Here is a 20,523-nt window from a genome sequence, read left to right as displayed (position 1 = left end):
AGCCCCAGCGCTGCTCTGGGTTCACTACCGGCACGGATGTCATTTGGGCTCGCTATGGGAACTGAGCTCCCCCATGGAATAAGGAGACAAAATGATGTCTATAGTCTTCCAAAGGGCCCTGGTAAATTTGTGGGTATTTTCTTTAGCTCAGTGAAAATTGGCAGTACAAGTCCAAGGCCCTAGGCAATGACCCAACCTTCCCAAAGTCCCTGCAAGACCTTTGATAGAGGAAGGGACATGATTTCTTTTGTTAATCAGAGGCAAAAAGATGAGAACGAACAGATGCAATGCCACAGGTAAATTAAATTTAGGATGGTGTTTTTTAATGTACCTACCAACTTCGCTATTACATTGTCCCCTCAACAATCGATACCTTTGCATTAATCTGACAGCCATGATTGCATTACCTATGCTTCAGCTTCATGTAACACATACAGAAGAGTGAAAACAGCTTCCCTGCAGCCTGGTTCATGATGAGGCAAATGTCATTATGCCCGTCTGCTTTCATATCTTGTACCTGCATTGCCAGAGGGATCTGGGAAATGAATCTTCCTCTGTCGGGACTTGACATGCTTGTCTTTTTATTATATTTAAAGCTCTCTCTGTGACAAGCTCAAAGAGCTTTTTTGCTCCAGGAAGAAACAAACATTATTTGAACATAAGCTGCTGGCAGCTTCTCGCTTGATGTTTTGAGAATTGTTTAAATTACAGAGTTTAAATGCAGTGTAAGATAAAATCTACCAAGTACAAGAGCTTACACATCTGTTCCATACCCACTGAGCAGTCTGCTGAATGTTACACTCATGGATTTGTCACACTTTATCTGGCATCTGTGCACTTCTGGGAAGGAGATCCCAATCATGGCAACACATGGGTTTTGTCTGAAAAGTTTGTCATAGAGGTTCTTTTAGTCTTGAGACAGGAGCCATACGTTGCCCAGAAACCAACTTTTCTAGCAACAGTCCTCTTAGAGGAGAAGCAAGATGTTTTGTAATTGCTGAAGATCTAAATGTTTTTCATAAGATTATCAGAGGTAATACTAAATGGGCAATGAATAACTAGAATGCCCTGTGATTTCAGGGAAATACTTATCCCCCAAGCACACTTTCTGTAAGTTTACAGTTTTTAAGTAGCGGGTTTACCAGATAGTGTACATAGCCTCAAATAACCTCCTGTGACTGGACCTGCTCTGAGCAGGAGGTTGGACTAGAGACCTCCAGAGGCCCCTTACAAGCCACGTGACTGATTAATAGGAACAAATTGTCCTCTCCTCTCACTGCTGAAGTCAATGAAATTAAGCTACCATAGATAAAACGCATCTTAGGACCTCAGTTTGCAAAACACTTTTGGATCGTTCTGGATGAAAGCACACTACATGAATGCAAGCTGTCGTGCTTGGATTGCCGTTTAAATAGGCAGCACTTATCTCAGTCTTTCCATTCATGGCACCGAGATCCTATATAATGCAAAGGAGGAAAAAGCTCAATTATCAGTTTTCCTTGGTATTAAAGGCATATACAGGATACATCACTGAGGGGAACCAACAGAACCTTTAACATGTCAGTCAGAATAATCCTTGAAGCAGAGAGGTAATTTTGAAATCAGTATACCAGTTTTACACCCAGGGCGAAGTTGTTTCCGTAGCTGTTTGACCAAGGACCAGTGTGGTAATGACCCACAAGTGAGGTGAGTTTGGTCTGTAGACAGGCAGGGCACACAGCTTGCCTTGAATGTGGAATCAGAGCCCTGCAACTGAAGTTGAAGTGCTGAGCAGTGGGGAGGGCTGTCAGAGTACACTACAAGTCATAAGGGTGTGGACTGGAGTGTGAAACTGAAAATAATTAAGCAGAATTAATCCCAGAATTTAACAGTACTGCAAGACAGAGGTATGCCTGCTTCTTAGTGATGGCAAGTGAGGGCACTCAGGGGCATGAGCAAAGCACAACTTCAGGGATATCAGACAATCAACTGGTAATTTGAAGTAGGCAGACCTAGTCTGCATCTTCTTTATTACACTCAAGTGATGCTTCTCACAGCACAGTCATGAAACCTGAAGTGTGTTCCTTGAGTACAACACAACAGGCTGGGTACTCACCTCAAATACCTTAAGGACACGGGACAGCGGTGAAGTCTTGGCTCCCTTGAGCATGAAGAAGAGGTTCAGCATGGCTCTCCCATCCTTCTCCTCGAATACAATGGTCTCTGTAGACTCTGCAGCCTCAGTGGCCTGGGGGCACCGAGCGGCGCCCTCTCTTTTTTTTTGCAGCCCCAGCCTCTCTTTCCTTCCTGGCATCTTCAATGAGGCTTTGACGTCTTCCAATGAACCGTGGAGACTGCAGGCAGAACAGAAATAAATAACACTGCTCACGGAGATGTAGGAGATCAGAGGCATTCCAGTAGCAGGATGAGATGTGATTGATATGCCTCAGCAGAGGAAGCAGGGAAAAGCTGGACTGACTTGCCTGGCTTTGTAGAGGAAGATCTGCTCATGAGAACTGAAGTTTTAGAACTGAACTTCTAGAAATGTGGGGCTTTAGGAAGAAAACTGTGTAAAATATCTTTTTAGCATAACTGGAGAGTGGACTTCTCCCCTCACCTACTCTAGCAACAGTTTTCAATAGCCTCCAAAAAACCAAAAATCAGAAACGATCTTATGTGGTTTTCGGGTGTCTGATGAATTCAAGTGGAGAGGCATCAGATAAACCTGAAGTCATCTGAGAAAAAATATTTTGTGAGGGACAGCTGAAGCCCACAGCTGTGGCCTGGCCAGAAAACATGAACTGTTTGCAGGTGTATTAGTGGGGCAGCTTAGCAAAACTGCTCCCAAGATCCAATATGACATTTACTTTTGACATTAAGTGGATGCTTATCCATTGAAGTGTAATTGGAACCACAACCATATACCTCAGGAAATAAATTCCTCCCACTCATCTGTAGATTTGTTTTGTCTCAACAAACTCCTGCAGATTTCTGTTACTTGGAATTGAACCTAAAATGCAACTCTGTGCCTGAGGTCATGTTAGGACACCTGTTTATATTTATGGTGAACTACAATCTATTTCAATCACTGTTGTTTCTTTTGTTATACAAATAGCTCATACACCAACTTATTTGTTCTTGGTCTTTTTACAACCAGTTTTCTATTTAGAGGCTATGCATCTGGTTCCAGTTTTCTGTGTTCAAGACCCAAACCAGACGACAAACCCCCAGAACTTGCTACAAGAAACCTGGTGCAGCACTGAAGAAGGACTCAGAGTGGGACTGGCTTCAGTTTTCCCTGTGATTACATTGAAAATATTTAGAAAAGAGATACATGCTAACTTAGCTGTGCTTTCCCTTCCTTGCGAAAACTCAGTGTTCTCCTTCTAAAAGACAGCCTGATTGACTACTAAGTTTATTTTCTCTCTGATTTTCAAAGCCTGCTATCAATAACTTATTTTTCCTGGGAGAATCCTCTTGGATGTTTTAGCGGTGCAAAGCTGACATTTTAAACGCAACCTCAAAAACTCAGCACATTGAGGCACCAGCCCACGCACCTCTATCCGGTCCCGTTTCAGTAAAGATACCCCTCTGAAATTACATTTGCTGACCCACCCTTTATTCCTCAGGGCACAGAAGAGCCCCTTCTAAGAAATAAGTGAATGCTGCTGCTTGTCTAAAGTGGTGGTATTGGTGCCCAAAGAGAGCAGACCTCTAACAAGGGACCTCAGCCACAACTTTAAAAATCTTGTGAGCATGTGCTCAGCTTTAGGTGTGTGTTTTCCATCACTACAGTGTTTTAAGCTAAGCTGGTGTTTGCTTTAAAGTGCCTGCAATAAGCAGGGCAAACAGCCTTGTGCCAGCCACAGAAAAGTTCCACAGCCATCCCAAGCCATGCAGTGCTTTACCTAAGGGTGCTTTGTCACACTGTGCCCCGAGGTGCAGAGGTGCAGCAGGATTTTACTTCTGGGTTGGAGAAGGGGAGAGGAGGGAAATTAGACCCCCATATTTAGGCTGTAAATCAGGTTAAAATCCACCTGTGTGGGGTTTAAAAGGCCACAGTTGGGTGACTGGAAAGCTGCACCAGGAGAGGCTGACTCAAGCAGTCAAACGTGTGCTGGGACTGGGTGGCCCCCGGCAGGCAGGACTGGGGGCTTTGGTCCCTGTTGAGGGGTTCTGTAAGTTCCTTAGCTCCATGATGGCATAGTTCAGGTGGGTAAATTTTAAAAAATCAAAACAAAGCAGAAAAAGGCCAAATTTTTCTTGGGAGAAGAGGGCTGGGAGGGGTCTGCCTGCCTGCTGCCTCCTGTGCCAGGTGGAGGCTGCCTGGCTGCCCGTTCCCCATCTCATTGTCCTCAACTCTACCCCTCACATTTACGCTCATTGGGGTATTATCTCCTTTTGCTGGAAACTAGGAATGTGGCATATATAACAGCCAAACTGATCTCATGATAAATGCCTTCCTTTCCTCCAAAGGCACCATTATATGGTATTTCTGAATTGCTTTGCAGACTCGCTCCCTGAGTGCATATCTGGCTACAGTGAGAACTGTAATTTGATTTTACAAAGCATTTATTTGCCTAACCAGGGCCTGACTCATTCACCTCTTCTGAAGGTTAGTTTGCACCTCTTATGAAGGGTTTGTTCATTTTTCCTTCTTTGAATTTGCTGCAAGTCAGAGTGCCCAGTCTGAGTATTGTTATTAAAAATACTGTGTTCTGAGCTATTTTGTTGGTTTTTTTCCCTGGCTCATTATTTGCAGCAATCAGGAGGGATTGTAAAGACTGGGGACAGTACTGTCCCACCCCTGTTTCCTTGGGTGCTCTTTCCTGCTGGTTTGGCTCCAATGGCTGTCTCCTGCCTGGCTCTGTAACCAAACCCTGCCCCAGCTACAGTCCCAGGGTCTCTTGCAAAAACCATTAGCAGCAGAAAAACTTAATACGTAACCAAAGATTTTTCCACTGAGTTTGGTATTTGTCTGGCCCAGCTGACACGTAAAATACCCACTGGTGTAGATGAGTTCTGGGATTGCAAAGGTCTGGCTTTCCCCCCCAGATTGCAGTTTCCCCTGGCAAGGGAATACCTCAGACCTGCCGGAGGTGGTGCGATGGTGGGTGAGGGCTGTGTGGCAGATAAGCCACGGTCACAGTGACAACACGAGGGCCAGGGACATGTGATGTCAGCAACAAATGCAGAGTCATGCCTCTTGCCTGGTAGAAGCTAGCAAAATAAGCAACAGGTTTGTGGAGATCTCCTGTGCCAGGTGAGAGCTAAGAAAAGAGCTTTTCATGCATCCAACTCTCAGAGAGAACCTCACAGGGCAAAGTTTTAAATACTGTGATTTTCCTTTTTCTGAAAATTTTCATTCAAAGAAGGAAGACCAACACAGGCTAAGGTTTTATGTATCCTCCAGGCTGGAGGAGCCACTGACACCAAGCAGGTTGCCTTACTCTTGTCAGCCCACGTGTTGAACCTGAACTCCTCTGGCCCTTATGTTCAGTGGCCCATTTTTTCATAAAACACAGAGCAGCACCCCAGAGGGTGTAATAGCCAAACACTCTTCACTTCTCCAGACAGTGAGCATCTCAAATACTGATTTTACAGGTTGCCTGGAAAATATCAGGTTTTCAAGGGCCACTCAAGTGTTCATTATTTTGCCAGAATGAAAAGGACTGTGTGAGAGGGAAGCCTTCCCTGATTTCCATTGATTAGAGAAAACAAGCTGACCTCCTTGCTTCCTAAATATTTCCCTTCCTTTCCCGCACACTCCACTCTCCAAAACACCTTCCTGCCAATGTACAGGTTGATTTTAGTGAGGCAGAGGGTTAAGAGGAGAGTGGGTGAAAAAGGCAGCAGGTACAAGGGAGGGAAATGGGGAGGTCTAAAAGTGACCTGCTGGAGTCACGCTGAAGATATCTGCCAAACACATCTGCTACCTAACCCATCCTATTCCTAAGTTTCCTCCTGCCCAGCATCCCAAGAGGGTCCTCTCCTGGTGCACCCACTGCCACTGGCTGCATTGTCGCCTTCAGCCTGTCCACATCTTTGCCTCACAGGACCGTTCAATACTGGAAGTCCTCAAGCTCATCCTGCCTGCCAAGGCTTTGAGGTTAGGAGGTGAACTGTCCCCGTCCCTACAGCCAGCCCAATGGGTTGGCCAGGCTTGGCTTTCTAAAGACACTTGACAGCTCAGGGAGAAGTTTTCCTCTCCCTTTCCGGACACATTCAGATCGGGTTTGTGCAGAAGCTTCCCCTGGGCTAAACACAGGGCTGAGAACGCATCAAGGAGGACTGGGAACAGAAAAGGGGGAAGGATGTTCCTGGAGATAAACTGGATACAGCAGCCATGAACAAAGTAGTTAAACTTCCTGTGCCTTGTGTGCTGTCTGAAATGACAGCCCCACTTTTTTTATTATGCTAGAACAGGTGAAATCTCTGCAGTTTAACGCACTGAAACCTGGAAATCATTAAGATCTTCAAATTGCCTTTCACAGGGGGGATTTCTTGCTATTCTTGCCTTAGGTCTGTGGGTTATTCACCTTACTTTTGGTTACTGAGGCGGTTTCATTATTTCAAGTTTTCACCCCCTTAAATGTTTTCATTTCACATGTATCAGTATGTAGAGAGAACTGCTGGAGTAATTTCCCTTTGCCAGCCTAGAGCCTGGACATGCCCATGTCGGGGAAGTCCCACAAATGCAGTGTTGGTCCATCTATCCCTGCCTGCCTCTGCCTACAGCTATGGAAGAGGCTGTGCTTTTTGGAGGGGGAGGGAAAGAAGTGGGGTAGGGTTGTCTTACCATGATGGCCTCGGCTTGCTTGGAGTCCAGCTCCGACACCGCCCTGCGGAAGCCTTTGGCTGCAGAGGTGGAGATGTTCGGGGTTGGCATCTTTGCTCTTCCACGAGCTCTGCTGTCTGCTTTCCAGCTCCTTGCCAGCTTTTTATAGGGCAGGGCTGACGTCAAAGACTCTTTCAAATCTTCTCTTCCCCTGCCACCTCCCCATCACCACCTCCCTCCTTTCTCCCCCTCGGGCTGAGAGGAGGAGGGGATGTGAAGGAGAGAAACGTGTCTGTCCCATTAAATCTAATCGCTACAAAGATTGCAGACACCCTGCCTTCGCAGACCAGACAATCCCCCACCTGTTTGCCTGCATCCAAAAGATTTCTACTCTAATTTACCCCTCCTCTCCTTCCCTCCCCCCCGCCACTTCTGGATGGAGTTCATTCTCATTGCATGTTTAAGTCCGACACATATGCTTCTCCAGCTTGGGAGTTGCATGAAAGGATTTTGATCTGTGAAAGGATGAAATAAAAGGAAGGGAGAGATTTAGCCCTCTCCAGCCTTTTTTTCCCCTTGTTTGCCTTGTCACGGAGGCAGTAAAGTAATAGGAAAATAACACTGATTCCCCCAAGGCAGCTGCGGGACTGGATGCTGTTTCTCATGTATGCACCTCCTGGTACCCGGCTACTGACAACACTGCGCCTTTCAGGGCTCCCCCACCACCTCAGAGCTTGATTTGGCCATGTCACTCTGACAGCAGGAGGGCAGAATCTGAGCCCTCAGAAATGAAAAAGGCTTTAGAAGAAATAACCTGGAAAAACCCTCTCAGTCCTGCTTTCCCATGGGCTTTGCTCCCCTTGCAGTAGTTCCTAAGAGACCAAATGCCTGAGTACAGCTGGGGCTGTGACAGTGAGTGACAGGTCAGACCCATCCCAGGGTCTCTGCTTTGCTGGGAATAAAACTGGCATTTTCTTCTGATTCCGTTTGCAGCAGCTGTCCCACCCAAAGAAATGCTGCAGGAGTGCATGGCCATGCTTTATGTGAGCCTCCACCATCCTGGTGACAGGCCACTGACTGGCACAAATCCCTGTGGCAGGGAAGCTGGTGGCCTTTCACCAGCTGACTGCCCGAGAGCTCACCTGCAACCTTGCTGACCGCAGCACTGACATCTGCTTTGGGTTGGTGGCTCATCGTTCACACAGCAGGACAGCTGAGTTCGTCCCAGCCTGCTGATGACTTTTGCAGTGCCAGAAGCTCTGGAGGATCAACAACCCACTGACCTCCTCGAGGATGCAAAGCTGTTGATGTTTGCCAAACACCAGGGAGCAGGCAGCGGGACCAACACTGCCAGCCCCACCAAGGCAGCTTGGGAAGCTCATTGGTAGGAGCTGAAGCTGAAGTAAGCAGTTGGCAGCAGTTAAAGATTGGTGCAGTAGTGAGACAAAATTGATTTTAAGTCACGTGGAGCATCTTCTCTTATTGCAGGTGCTGAGGGCACTTGGCTGCTCAGTGTGGTAGAAACCAGAGGAAGGAGTTAAGCAGCCATCAGGGCTCCTCTATCCCCAGCCTCCATGTCCTCCCATGTGGTATCACCTCACACACTGAGAACAGCCCTTGCTTTTGCTTTGATTTCATCCCTAATCCCCTCTGAGTCTCCTAAACTGTCTATTTGCTCTCTGTTAAATCCTGGATGCTCAAAACACAAGCTAAAACCCCACCAAGATGGTGGAGGGTAATGCTGCCTGGTATTGCAAGATTTTCTCAGAAAACATTTTGGGGGCAGGTTCCAAGGCACTCCACTGCCCAGAAGCCAGTCAAGGAGCAGCATTGCAGGCTCAGTCACCTCCTGTCTTCTGGGGTGGCTTTGGGAACCCTCTTACTGGGGGACACAATTAGCACAATGCTATGCTTCATTTATTTTTCTGTCGCTGGCTGAGATGAACCGTGGTTGCTGGACAGGCTGGGATGGCAGGAACATGGCTCTGAAGACTGCAAGGAAAAAAGAATCCACTCCAAAAGAGACCACAAAAACAAAGCTCACATATCTTTCATGGTAGGCACCAGTGAAGAGACGTCAGTGGGGATTCTGTAACTCCTTTAATGCCAGTAAAGCTGACATACAAAGAGGGCAAAGGACACAGCTCTTGCTCACAGTCTAGGATGAAGCTGCAAAGATATTAAGGATGAAAAAGCATAGTTAGGCTAAGAACTCCAGAAATGCTTAGTTAAAACTATTTAGAGACTTTGATAGTGCAATACACCGTTAAAAATAAGATTGTCAATGAAGGGCCTTGCCAAGACTGGGCCAGTTTCACTGGGATTTCATTCAGAAAGGAAAAAGGGACTTGGGTAGGAGAAGAGTTACAAGAATTGCATTTGAGTTTATTTACCAAATCAAGTTTTAACTGTGGATGAATTATTGTGGCTTGCACTACCTGTAAAAGAGCGTGTAGAATATGTAATTACAACATTTTTTGTTTGAGGTTTTCAGTTCAATTTAAGAACAAAGACAAAATTCAAATTAATTGGTTAATTTAATCCTTTTTCCTTCATTCTGTTTTCTTACCTTAAAGTCAGAAAGAGAAATCATTTTGCTGGACCTATTATTTTTGGAAACTGACTTTGTTTAAAGGTCTCTTTAGAGAAGTATTTGCCAGTGATGATAAACCTAAAATCAGCCATCACAGCAAGTTCCAGTTATCCGAATCTGTAATAAATTTGCTAAGAGGATAGCCTTAAAATGTCAGTTCATGTAAAGAATTGAGAAAATTTGTAAAATAATAAATATGGGAACAGAAAAAGCCACTCAGCCTTCCTGCAGGCTGTAACCTATTCAGAGATCACATATGAAAGCTCTTCTGACAAGCAGAGGCTTTAAAATGTGCCAATAACATCAGACAAGTTTTCAAGATTATTGTGTGAATAGATGGAATTTCTTTGAATATATTTTATGTTTTCCTTTTGTCTCATTACATGTTGTTACTTCCCTCATGAAATCCAGTACTTTATTTAAGATCATCAGTCCTTCTACTTAGTTATCTCATCCCAAACCCCTTGATTTTTAATCCCTTGTCTTCCTACTGCTGGCAAATTAGGCATACAACTCTTTTCTTCTTTAAGCCCTGCTAATCTGCCATCCCCATCCCTGTCTGGTGATGGAAGTCCTGCATTGTATGGAAATGCTGTCCAGAATGGAGCCAAAGTTCTGCTTTCAGTGCAACTGAGGGCAAAACGTCCAGATTGCCATGAGGGATGGTAAGAATTTCTCTCTCTGATAAGAGTGGAAAACCAGGTTGGTTCTCCTGTCCTGGAGGAGCTGTCAGAGGAGGGGAGGTGGGAGAAACCATGTAGCAGCAGGTGCTCCTTTTGGGCAGCAAGGTGGGTGGATGTCCTTCAGAGCAATTATAGCTGCAAAAGGACAGGCATTACTTTTTCCCAGAAAGTCCAGTGCAAAGCTGTTCCACTTATTTTCCACCTGTGTCCTTCGCAGGCAAATTCCCAACTTTTTGGAAACCACCCACAGCTTGGAATTTTTCACCTCTTCGTGTGTCTACATTTCTATAAACCACCTTCCTGGGTCCATGTTTAAGTTCTGCTGATATCAGACATGACTTTTGGAGGGGTGTGAGCCTATTTGGTTAAACCAAGACAGGCTTGTCTCATCTTTTGTCATGTTTGACTAATTACCAGATTTGCTAATAGGGAAGAGGAGCATTTACGAAGATTCACAAAGGAAATACGACAGATGAATGGCTCTTCATCACTGCTTTGTTTCTCATGCTCCAACCACATGACCATCCTTGAATGTGTGTGGGTGCCATGTGTATCCAGCTGTGTGTTTTAAGGGATTAATCTGCCATAAAGCAGCCACAGCAAACACAGTTGGACACTGTTTCACTGCACTAGTCCCCAGACAGAAAAGTCCGTAAACTGGGATGCTCTGGCTGTGCTTCCCTCAAGGGTGAAGCAGACCCAAAAAGAATCCAGGAATGGCATTAAGGTGCAAAGTGGTCCTGTGGAGGATCATTTCACCTGCCACTGGATGCGGGATTGGCAGTGCAGAGATGAAAACAAGATATTAACATCTGTGGCAGGATCCATGTGGTCGGTTTGTGCATCCTCAAGCTCTGTTTACAATAATCACCATTTCTGGGCACCTCAGGTATGGGGACCAAGGGGAACCCCCATCTGCCAAACATCCATCCCTAATTGTGGGGAGCTGGAGAGATGTCCATGAACCAACCTGTGCTCTTGATGCAAGTCCCAGGGCGAACCAGTGATGAAGGCACTTGGCAAGGGTGGGGATCTCTGGTGGGCCAGGGAGCTGCAGGGGCAGGGTTTGTGCTGTGACAGTGCCCCAGTAAGGCTCAAAGAAAGGCATGGTGTTCTCTGATGTGAGGGCGAGCTGCCATCTCACAACCAAGGCAACCCTGATAGCCATGAGGGGTACCCAGGCCCCCTTGCTGCTCTTTTTTCCACCCACCCACTGTCTCTCCCTCTTCCTCTCCACAGCATGAGTAATTACAGTCTGCCGTAATTTTGAAGCAATTATAGGGGGGCGAGCCAGCTCCCTCAAGAGATGTTTTTTCCTCTTCTTCCTTCACAGCTCCATTCAACATCCCCAAGCACCACAAAGGAGTTTAATAACCCATAATGACACCTCAAGCCTCCACATCATTGCATCCTCCCTAAGACTGGGCCATCATCAGGAGGAAAAAAAACAAAAAAGAGATAATTAAAATCCTCACCTCCCTCTTAACTTCGCAGCCTCCTATTATCTAGAAAACACGGACTTCTGTGCTCACGCTCTCTCATGACAGATGAGCCCTGGGGAAGGGGGGCTGCAGGCAGCAGAGATGTGTTAACTCTCCAGTCAGGGCAGAGATGCTTTGTGCCACCCTGGGAGAAAAGCTCTGCCATTCCCTCCACTGCAGAGGCAGTCTCTGGGACATGATGGGTCTCCATGCAGGGCTTGTTCTTCCAAGGCAAAATCAAAACCACCAACTACATTGCCAAAAAAAAAATAAAGCAAAACATACACTTTCCTAGAGAAGATGGAGTAGGGCTATGCAACCTCCTCCAAAGGCTTTTTACCTCAGTGTGTGCCAGTACATTTTCACAATATAGTGTACAGGAAAGATCTGCTCCACAGATGCGAAACAATGGCTTAAGGACCAAGGCCAATAGCCGCAGCAGCTGAATGCAAACATCTGTGTCAGAGAATTCGCATTTCAGAAGGCCAGATTAGCCTTTAGCTAAACCTGAGAATATTCCTGTGACCCACAGAAAACGTCTTTCTGCCCTCTATTTTGAAGCACAGGGCTGGCTAGTCTCGTAACTCTGTTTTCATCTCCACATTCAGATACAAAATTCTGTACTCATGTTGCTCTTGTCTCAAAACCCACTGAATTTCCACTCATTGGACAACAGTGAAAATAGAATTCTGGGAAGTTTTTGCAGCAATCAACTTTTCCAAGGAAAATAACCTGATTTCCAGCAAAATAGTGAAATGTTTGGGAAAGGGTTTTCAAAGGAAATGGAGGCTACCTGGATGGAGGGGGAAAACAGCATCTTCCCAGGAACTGAGAATTTAGCCCTGAGTTTTCAGAAGGAAACCCAGTTCTCTCTTTCAGCAAATGGACCTGGAAGAGGCGAGTGAAAATTCAGAAATATTGTATTGATGATTCACCTGCTGCTGCAGAATCCAAAACAACCATCTTGTCTCAGATCAATGGGGAAGCACTTAGGAGCAATTTTCTCTTTGGAAATGTGGGCAGCAAGCAGAGAGTCAGGAGCAGGTGGCAGAATATAACGCACATCTCTTGGAACATGCCATTTTGTGGTGTTGTAAAACTAATTGATGACACCTCTGGCCCACTGTGTTTCAGCTTGTGGACAGTTTCTTTAACAAGATCATCAAGGAATGTCATCTTTGTGCAGGAAGGTAATTTACATGTATTGCAACAGATTTTCTACACTACCAGCACTTCTGATTTTATGTAAGTCTGTGACACCAAATATTTTACTCCCAGTTCCTGGAGCTGGTTTTCCTTAAAAAAAAAATAAAATAATTAAATGCTGCCCTTTTGAGAAGTAAGGAAAGATTGAAGAGGACTCTAAGAGCTACCAGAGAGATGGAAAGATCTTCGAGAAACAGTAAATCTGAAATGGAGGTCTGGCACAGAATTTTTGAACATTGAGGCTGACAGTGAATTTGCTTTTTTCTGAAAAGAAAAAATAAAAAGGGTTGTGCAGGTAAAGAGCAGCCAAAAAACATCCAAAACATTATGACAAGAAGACTCAAATGTGCACCGCTAATTCTATTGCCAACAACGAACACAGAAAACAGGGACTGCTTTTCTGACAGCTCAGCTCATGGCCGTGGGCAAGTCATTTGACTCACTGCTTCGTTTCCTGCCTTCTGCCACCAGGCTGGTAATTGCTGTGACCTTCAGCTGTGAAGAACCAGTTAATGGTGGGCAAGAGATGCAGAAATCGATAGAAATATTTGGCTCTCACCTCCTTTCATTCCTCTCACCTGATGTCTGATTGTCCATCAGGTCTTTGCACTGCTGAATACATGCTGAAAAGGGACTCATGTTATTGCTTATTTTTGCTCCAGACCCTTGGAAGTCCCAGGACCATGAGATTTGCAGTGACCTCGAGCTTCCAAATCTTCCTGTAGATGAAAAAAGGAAGCTAAGGACATGTCCCCATTTTATTGCCAAGCTCGTTACATCCCAGTCCTGCTGTATTCATTCCTGAAAGCTGGCTTTGGGGAACTTAGTCTCTTCATGGCTGGTGACCATGGTGTCTGGCATGTTTAACCCTCTTGCTCATTCACCCATGCCATGGAGTAAGACAGAATTTATGTGACTCAAAGCAGCGTCAGAAAGGAGAAAGACAAGCCTTGGTGAGGCACCCAAAGCAAGATTCCACTGCCCCTGCAGAAGGAAACCCTTCACTGTGTGTTGGACTGGTCTGAGCGTGGCCAAAGTTGATGACATGGGACCAGAATGGATTTTGGCCTATGGTCACCTGTGACTTGGAACCTGCACTGCAAGGCTGCACAGTGTGGCTGGGATGGCTCTTGGCCCCATATCTGCTCTTGGTCCCTTCCTCTGAGTGTTGTTTTCTCCTAAGTTTCCTGCCCACCCACTCCTGCTGCTCCAGCTGCAGAAACAAATGATGCTAGAAGAGGACAAGGGTTTTCCATCACCGCTTTGTCAGTGTTTGCCCAAGAAACTCCATTTTCATGAACATGTAACTTCTTTGACACAGATACATCTTCCTCTCCCTCCTCTTACCCCTTTTCTCATCTTCTGTAACAACAGCTCCAGGTCAGCAAGGTGGACCAGCAAAATGCAGCTCAGTGCAACTTCCATATGAACAGCAAACCATCCACTTCTTACCCTGTCAGTTCCCTCTCTCCTGAGGCACTGGAGGACAAAAACCATCCACCTGTCAAACAAAAGGTCTGATGTGATTTTAGCATTATGTGTCACACAAAGGGTCTCAGACCTATGAAAATGTCACTATGTTGACTTCATACAAATGTTTATTCATTGTTCTGTTCGTACACAGAAAGACATTTTGCATTCAGCACAGAATGGATGAGATTTATTACGAAGACGCAGCCGGTTCTCTACTAGAAATTATCACCACCATTTCACAGTGAAGTTAGTGCTTTCCTACTGATTCACATCTGCTCAGGATCTCATCTGTTATTCCTAACAGGTACTCATCAAGTAAATAAATACATGGAACAGAACAGGAGAAAATATTTTCCTCTCCTTTTCAGAGGATGAATGTAAATGTATCACCCATGGCAAGGTTCATTCCACCCAGCAGGCTTAAGAGGATGACTCATCAAAGCCCTGTGCTTCTCATCTGGATCTTCAAGGTGTATCAACAATGTTTTATTGATTCACAGTCATGGAAAGTAAAGAAAGAAAAGAGTCTGGGATCTCTACTGGAACAATACGCCTGACTTCATTACTTCTGCCATTAAGCTGCTGGGATGACGCCATGGAAAAGCATATCTGAGATTATTTTTCCTATCCTCCCAAATGGTGGGACTGTCGCTTACACATACGGATCCCTGTGGATCTTTAGATTCATACAGGTCTTAGTGGAGAAGAGAAAAAAAAGATCAATAGCTGAAACTTAGGCACAGAAGAAAAGTTCAAGTGAGCAGTAGGACATATATTTTTAATAGTGATGGCAAGCCAGCCAAAGGGACATTGGGAATGCTGTATTCCCCTTTGCCTGAGGTGTCCCAGCCAGAACAGGTACCTCACTTGAAGGCTATGTCTGAGACAGGACAAAGTAAGACTAATGGGGATGGACGGCCCATGTGCTGTGCAGGAGGAGATCCGGCTGGGATGACCCACACAGCACAAAGCACAAAGCTGGGACAGAGGCACCTACTGTGCCCAGCCAGGAAGCCCCAGGAAAGCAAGGTGGACTCCTCCCAAGACCCACCAGCACAGCTGATGCCCTTCCACCTTGCACCTGGCCAAGATTGGTCTCGGAAACCTTGCATTTTTCATGAGAAAAGACAGGTAAGAATACATCATCCCTGCAGAGGAAGTCTTTGGCCTTTCCCTGCACACCAGCTAGGAAAATTCACCTCTCTGCATCACTTAATGTGTTAGAAATTACATGGTTTGAGTGCTCATCCTTTCCCCTCTCCCTATTGGTGCTGGCAGTGCCTGCATCAGGAGGTTTAATAGTACTTTCACTTATCTAATTTACATCAGGGACGTGCTGGATGGCAACAAGTGGGGATGGTCCAGGAGGAAAAGCACTACAGAGAAGAGGCTAAAAACTCCCCAGATCTTCATTGTTCTGTCTCCCTTCTCATTCCTACTTGCGAAACATCACCTGAAGCAAATAAATACCATTATAGAGGGAAGCAGGATGTGATTTTCTCCTCTTTCTCATATTGCTTCCCTGCCTCTCCTGTGGGTTTGCCTTCCCCCACCTCCCGCTCCCTTCCTCCCTACCTACGTCTGACCTGAACAGCAGCAGAAGCCTGACCATAGCCTGAAGGGATTTGCCTTGTGCCTTTAGTGGGATGGAGTTTGGTTTTCCTTATCTGTCCCCAGCAGGGCCATGTGTTTTTTCTCTGCTCCCCATCCCTGCAGATGCGTGTTGAGGGCAACGAGAGACAAGGGGTCCTTGTAAGTGCCTTATGATAATTGCAGAGCAGCGACTGCTCTGAAAATCTAAATTCCTCCCTGACATTTCCAGTCTAAAGCTCCCACTGACTCAGCTGCTGCTTGTGATATTTAAACAAGGATTATCTCCTTTTTTATTCTTTTCTTTTTCGATAATGGGATGGCAGAAGGTTAGTTTAACACTTTCCTGTGGTTGGTTTGGCTGTTACAGATCCCATGCTCTTCAGGACTGTAACCAAACCTCTGCTTCCCAAGTCACTCATTTCTCACATGTAACTGGGAGAGTCAAAGGCTCCTGTCATGAAAAACAAGGATCTTTCCCTGGATTGTCATATTTTCCAGATTTTTCTCCATCATGAGCTTTAGCATACCTGAAAATTTACTGCTTTGGTTGTAAAAGGACTCATCCCATTGGCTTCAGCACAACTGCACCTAACATCTCTCCAGGTCCCCAAGCATTCCATCTTACAGCAGTTTTTTTGTCCACTAGAATAGATTTAATTTCATAGGGATGCTGAGGAACATCTCCACAAAGGAACCTCAAAGAACTCTAAAGGCACTTTTTGACCCTCGAGAGACACAAGTGCAGTGTCACTAGGGAAATACCAATGAGAGCTCTCCATCTGTTCGGGAATTACCTGGCAGGCAATGGACAGCACAGCAAGTAAGTAATACCACATCCAGCCCCCCATTTCCATGCTTCAAAAAGGTGTCAAAAATGCAGAAACTTGGTCCCCTCCACAACAGCACAAAAGAGACACCCAGCCCCAACTCTTCCAAGGGTCCCCATCATCCCAAGAAAGCTCTCCATGTCCTAAAGGATGTTCTGGGGTACATAGGCTCCAGAAGGCTGTCATGGGGAACGTTCTCTTGGAGTTGCAGGAGAGCTGCAGCCTCCTCTCCAGTGTTCAGAAATGGGAGCAGGCTCAATGCGGCTGATAACCTGTTATTATGGCATGCACTGAGACAGAGCAGCTCTTCTGATGCCCTGCCACTAGCCAGAGGTTTATTCCTGAAAGTGGCCAAGAAACTGGTGAGGATGGGGTGAAGAGGAACAAAGGGGAGAACAGAGGAGGTCTAGACTGGGATGCTGCAGGACCAGCTTCCTTCCCTTGTACTGGAGTTTTGCAAATAACTGAGCAAAATATGAGAGGTCCTTTCTGCTTTTCATGGAGATTAAGGAGTTAGGAAGGTGGGGAGGAGGCATTCCCCTATCCTGTTGCGGAGGTTAGGGTGGGGTGGACTGGACAAATTTAAGCAGTGCAGATGTGCTTGAAATCATGGAAAAGCTGGGCACATGGCCATGGGCTGGACCAGTGAGGCTGAGGATGGGAGCGAGTGTCTGCCTTTGTACATGCTGTCCATAGCACTGACAGTGGCAGTGGCGAGTGGCAGAGGCCCTGATGTCTCACCACGTTCTCTATCGCACTGCCGCAGCCAGGCAGAGCAAACATCCCTAAATGGAGCTGTTCCCACTGCACCGCAGATAAGCAGCGTGGGCCAGAAGCAGGGACAGCTGCCTGTTTTTCCCCATGTTTCATGATGTAGGGCTGCTTTTCATCCCTGACAGTTCCTGGAGAAGGCCTCTGTTAAGCCTCTGTTTGATCAGGACCAGCACTGTTTGGAATGCATCCCTGCTGGGGGAGGACGACACTTTGGGGCATCTTAAATAAGGAAATGGTGCAGAGATGGTGTGGCTCCACTGTCCATTTTGGGTCACCATGCCACTCTTGTCACCCCCCCTCCCAGTGCCAGACCTTTCTCACATGGACTCAGGGACATCATCCAGGGCAGGGGCAATATACCGATCATGCCACACCTCGGATGGGCAGAACACCTGGTCTCCTTCTCGCAGTTCCCCCAGCTTAAGCACCTGCTTCCACTCAGGGGGTGTGGAATTTGCAGCTGCCAGGCAGTGGAGATCATGGCAGAAATGAAATGCTGCTCCCTGATTTAATCCTTGAGGGTAAAACTCCAGAGAAGGAGTGCTCTTCTCTTCCAGCACAGCTTGGGGAGCCGGCAGTGGGTATTGCTGTGCACTGGCTGTGCACAAGACCTCCTCTCCTGGCACTATTCTCCCACAAAGAGAGCAGGAGGCAGCTGCCAAACCACTGGCAAAGCAGTGAATCCTAGGCACAAAGAGAAAAGGGGGGTCTGAGTGCAAGGCTAAGACTGGTTATCCTTAGATTATCCTTCCAAGCTTCTTGTTTTCAAAAATCAACATCTCCATCTGGTCCAGACTTTTTGAAAGGCCTTCTGTCCACGCAGCTCTTAGAGCATGTTCGGGGCTAGTCAGGTGAGAAGGTGTTTAGAACTTCCCTGTCAGGGAAATCCATGCTCCAAGATGGAAAACACATTGGGGGTAGTTCCCACTCGTCTCTTTTTGGTCACTTCTACAGACCCAAAAAGGACCTGGAGGATTCCTCATGCCCAGGAAGGGCTTAAAAACTAGAATCAAAACGAGGTTATCCTCCATTCCCCAGGTAACACGTGACACACTGGATGGCCAGATGGCCATGGTGCCCTTCCAAAGGACCTTCGCAGGCTGAAGGAGTGGTCAGCTCCAGCAAGTGACAGTGCAAAGTCCTGTCCCTGCAGGAGAATAATCCCACGGACCAGCACGTACTGGGAGCCAGCTGGCTGGAAAGCAGCTCTGCACAAAAGGCCCTAGGGGTACTGGTGGGCCCAGCTGAACCCAGTCCCACAGAGCAGCTCTGCCTAAGCAGGGAACTGGACCATTTCATCTTGAGATCCCTTCCAACTTCAACAACTCTGCCATTCTGGGATCATCAGTGGAGAGAATACAAAAGAAAAGAAATGTAGCAGCGCTTGAAAACAGCACTCTTCAAAAGCCCACCTGAAACAATCCCTCCCCCAAAAAATTTTTAAAACCCAACAGCAAACAGAATAAAAGAATGAAAAAAGAGTCTCCTTTCCTCCAGCACTTTTCAGTTTGCTGGGAAAATTTTTATATAAGGACCACTTAGTGCCCTTGTTAATAGTACGACACCTCACCACCTTCTTCCGATAGCCGTGACACGTTGCAGTTACTGCCAGATCAGCCACAGGGCTCTGTACTCAGTCCCATTGGGTCCCTGCTGCCCGTGGGGCAGCCGTGAGCTCTGGAGATGGACTCTCGGCAGGGCCAAGCAAGCACGGGAACAGGTGACTGGCTGCTGCTTGTGACGTGCCTGCTGGCCTGTCACCTCCACTGGCACAGAGTGACTCAGTGCTCCAGGCTGGCCCCACAGTGAGTCACAGCCAGGGAGCCTTCCCCCACATCCTCCAGCCATTGTTAGCACAGGTGGACCGGGACAAATGGTGGCTCACGTCATTCTTCAGAAGGTGGCTGCTACTTGTCCATCGCTGTAAGGGCTTTGGAGTTCCTAGAACAGGAAGGTGCTGCATTTCTTTTCAATTGTAGCGTGAAAAGTCATATTCACCTCCTTTCTAAGGCTCTTCTGTAATTGTGACACCACGCACTGTTCCCCTCCCTGTCTCCCATAATAGTTGTTCCATCAGGGCTCCAACACACAGTAAGTGAGACAGGCTGTTTCCCAGTGGTGCCTCACTAGCTCTCATGATCTCTGTTATTCTTGTGTCACACTGTAGGTGGTAGGATTGACCATAGGTAGGTCAGTCCCTGGGCTTCTACTCTTGCTAGCAAAGCCTGAAAAGCAGACCAGCTTCTCCCAGAGTCCACAGCTGTGCAGGACATACATTTCTACCCACAATGCCATGTGCATGGCTGAAAGAAACGCCACTCCTGTGTTTCTTGAGAACTGGTGGCCTGGAGAAGTCTGCAAGATGGTCCTGAACCTGAAATCTCCTTCTGAGGGCCAGCTTGCCTTAAAATAGGAGGTAAAGCTGGTGTAGAAACCTAGTCTGGTTATTTTGTATGCAAATCAGATATAAAGTCCCACAGCCATCTCCACCCTGCCTTTTGGTCAGTGATATCAAAACTCTGTTAGGTCTCGAAGAACTGCAATCAGAGATGCATCCAGGGGGAAGTGAAATCCAAACCATCCTCTCAGCTCCCCTGACTCACCATCCACAAAAGGAATTGGTCAGAAACCTTCCTGATGTTGCAAGTTTCTCCTCACCCTTTCTATGAAGCCTTCCCTCTGCCCCAGGTTGCTGGTGGTCAGCCAGGGGGTGTACTGGGAGGCAGAAGGCCAGAGGCTGCTCCCAGGGACCCTCATGCCAGACAAGGCAGACAAGCTGTGCCTTGATGGGAGGACACATCAAAGGAAGATTACAAAACTTTGGCAGCACTCAGGCCTGCTCCTCTCCTCCTTTCCACAGACAGATGCTTCTTACAAACCAGGAGATGTCCCTAAAGAAGTGGTTTCCTGAAACAAGAGAGACTTGGAACAGCTTTCTGCCTTTCAGTAAACATCCATTTGTTTAATGGGTGGAGATGGGCATGAGGGAGCCTGAAATCTCATTCCCCTGTTGAATTTCCAGGAAGCCAAGCATGCTGAGTCCAGCTGGACACACAGCCCCAGCCCACAGAAACCTCCTCGTCCCTCGTCTGCTCATGACAGCATGTTTGCTTACCCTTTCATCCTCGTTTTCACC

The 20,523-nt window shown here is 46.7% G+C and overlaps 1 protein-coding gene across 1 annotated transcript in view; it reads right to left on the bottom strand.

Moving 5' to 3' along the window:
* The window catches only part of TH (tyrosine hydroxylase), a 22,801-nt gene extending 15,895 nt beyond the window's left edge, over positions 1-6,906 (bottom strand). The window contains 3 exon segments of the mRNA XM_017726621.1: positions 2,096-2,260; positions 2,262-2,333; positions 6,779-6,906. Coding sequence (XP_017582110.1) covers positions 2,096-2,260; positions 2,262-2,333; positions 6,779-6,868 — 327 coding nt within the window. The 5' untranslated portion in view covers positions 6,869-6,906.
* Between the last annotated feature and the right edge of the window lie 13,617 nt (positions 6,907-20,523).

This window comes from Corvus brachyrhynchos, unplaced genomic scaffold, assembly GCF_000691975.1.
Source record: "Corvus brachyrhynchos isolate BGI_N302 unplaced genomic scaffold, ASM69197v1 scaffold62, whole genome shotgun sequence".
In the NCBI taxonomy this organism is placed as follows: Eukaryota; Metazoa; Chordata; class Aves; order Passeriformes; family Corvidae; genus Corvus; species Corvus brachyrhynchos.
Note: the sequence above shows the minus strand (reverse complement) of the source record. Positions and strands in the feature narration are given on the sequence as shown.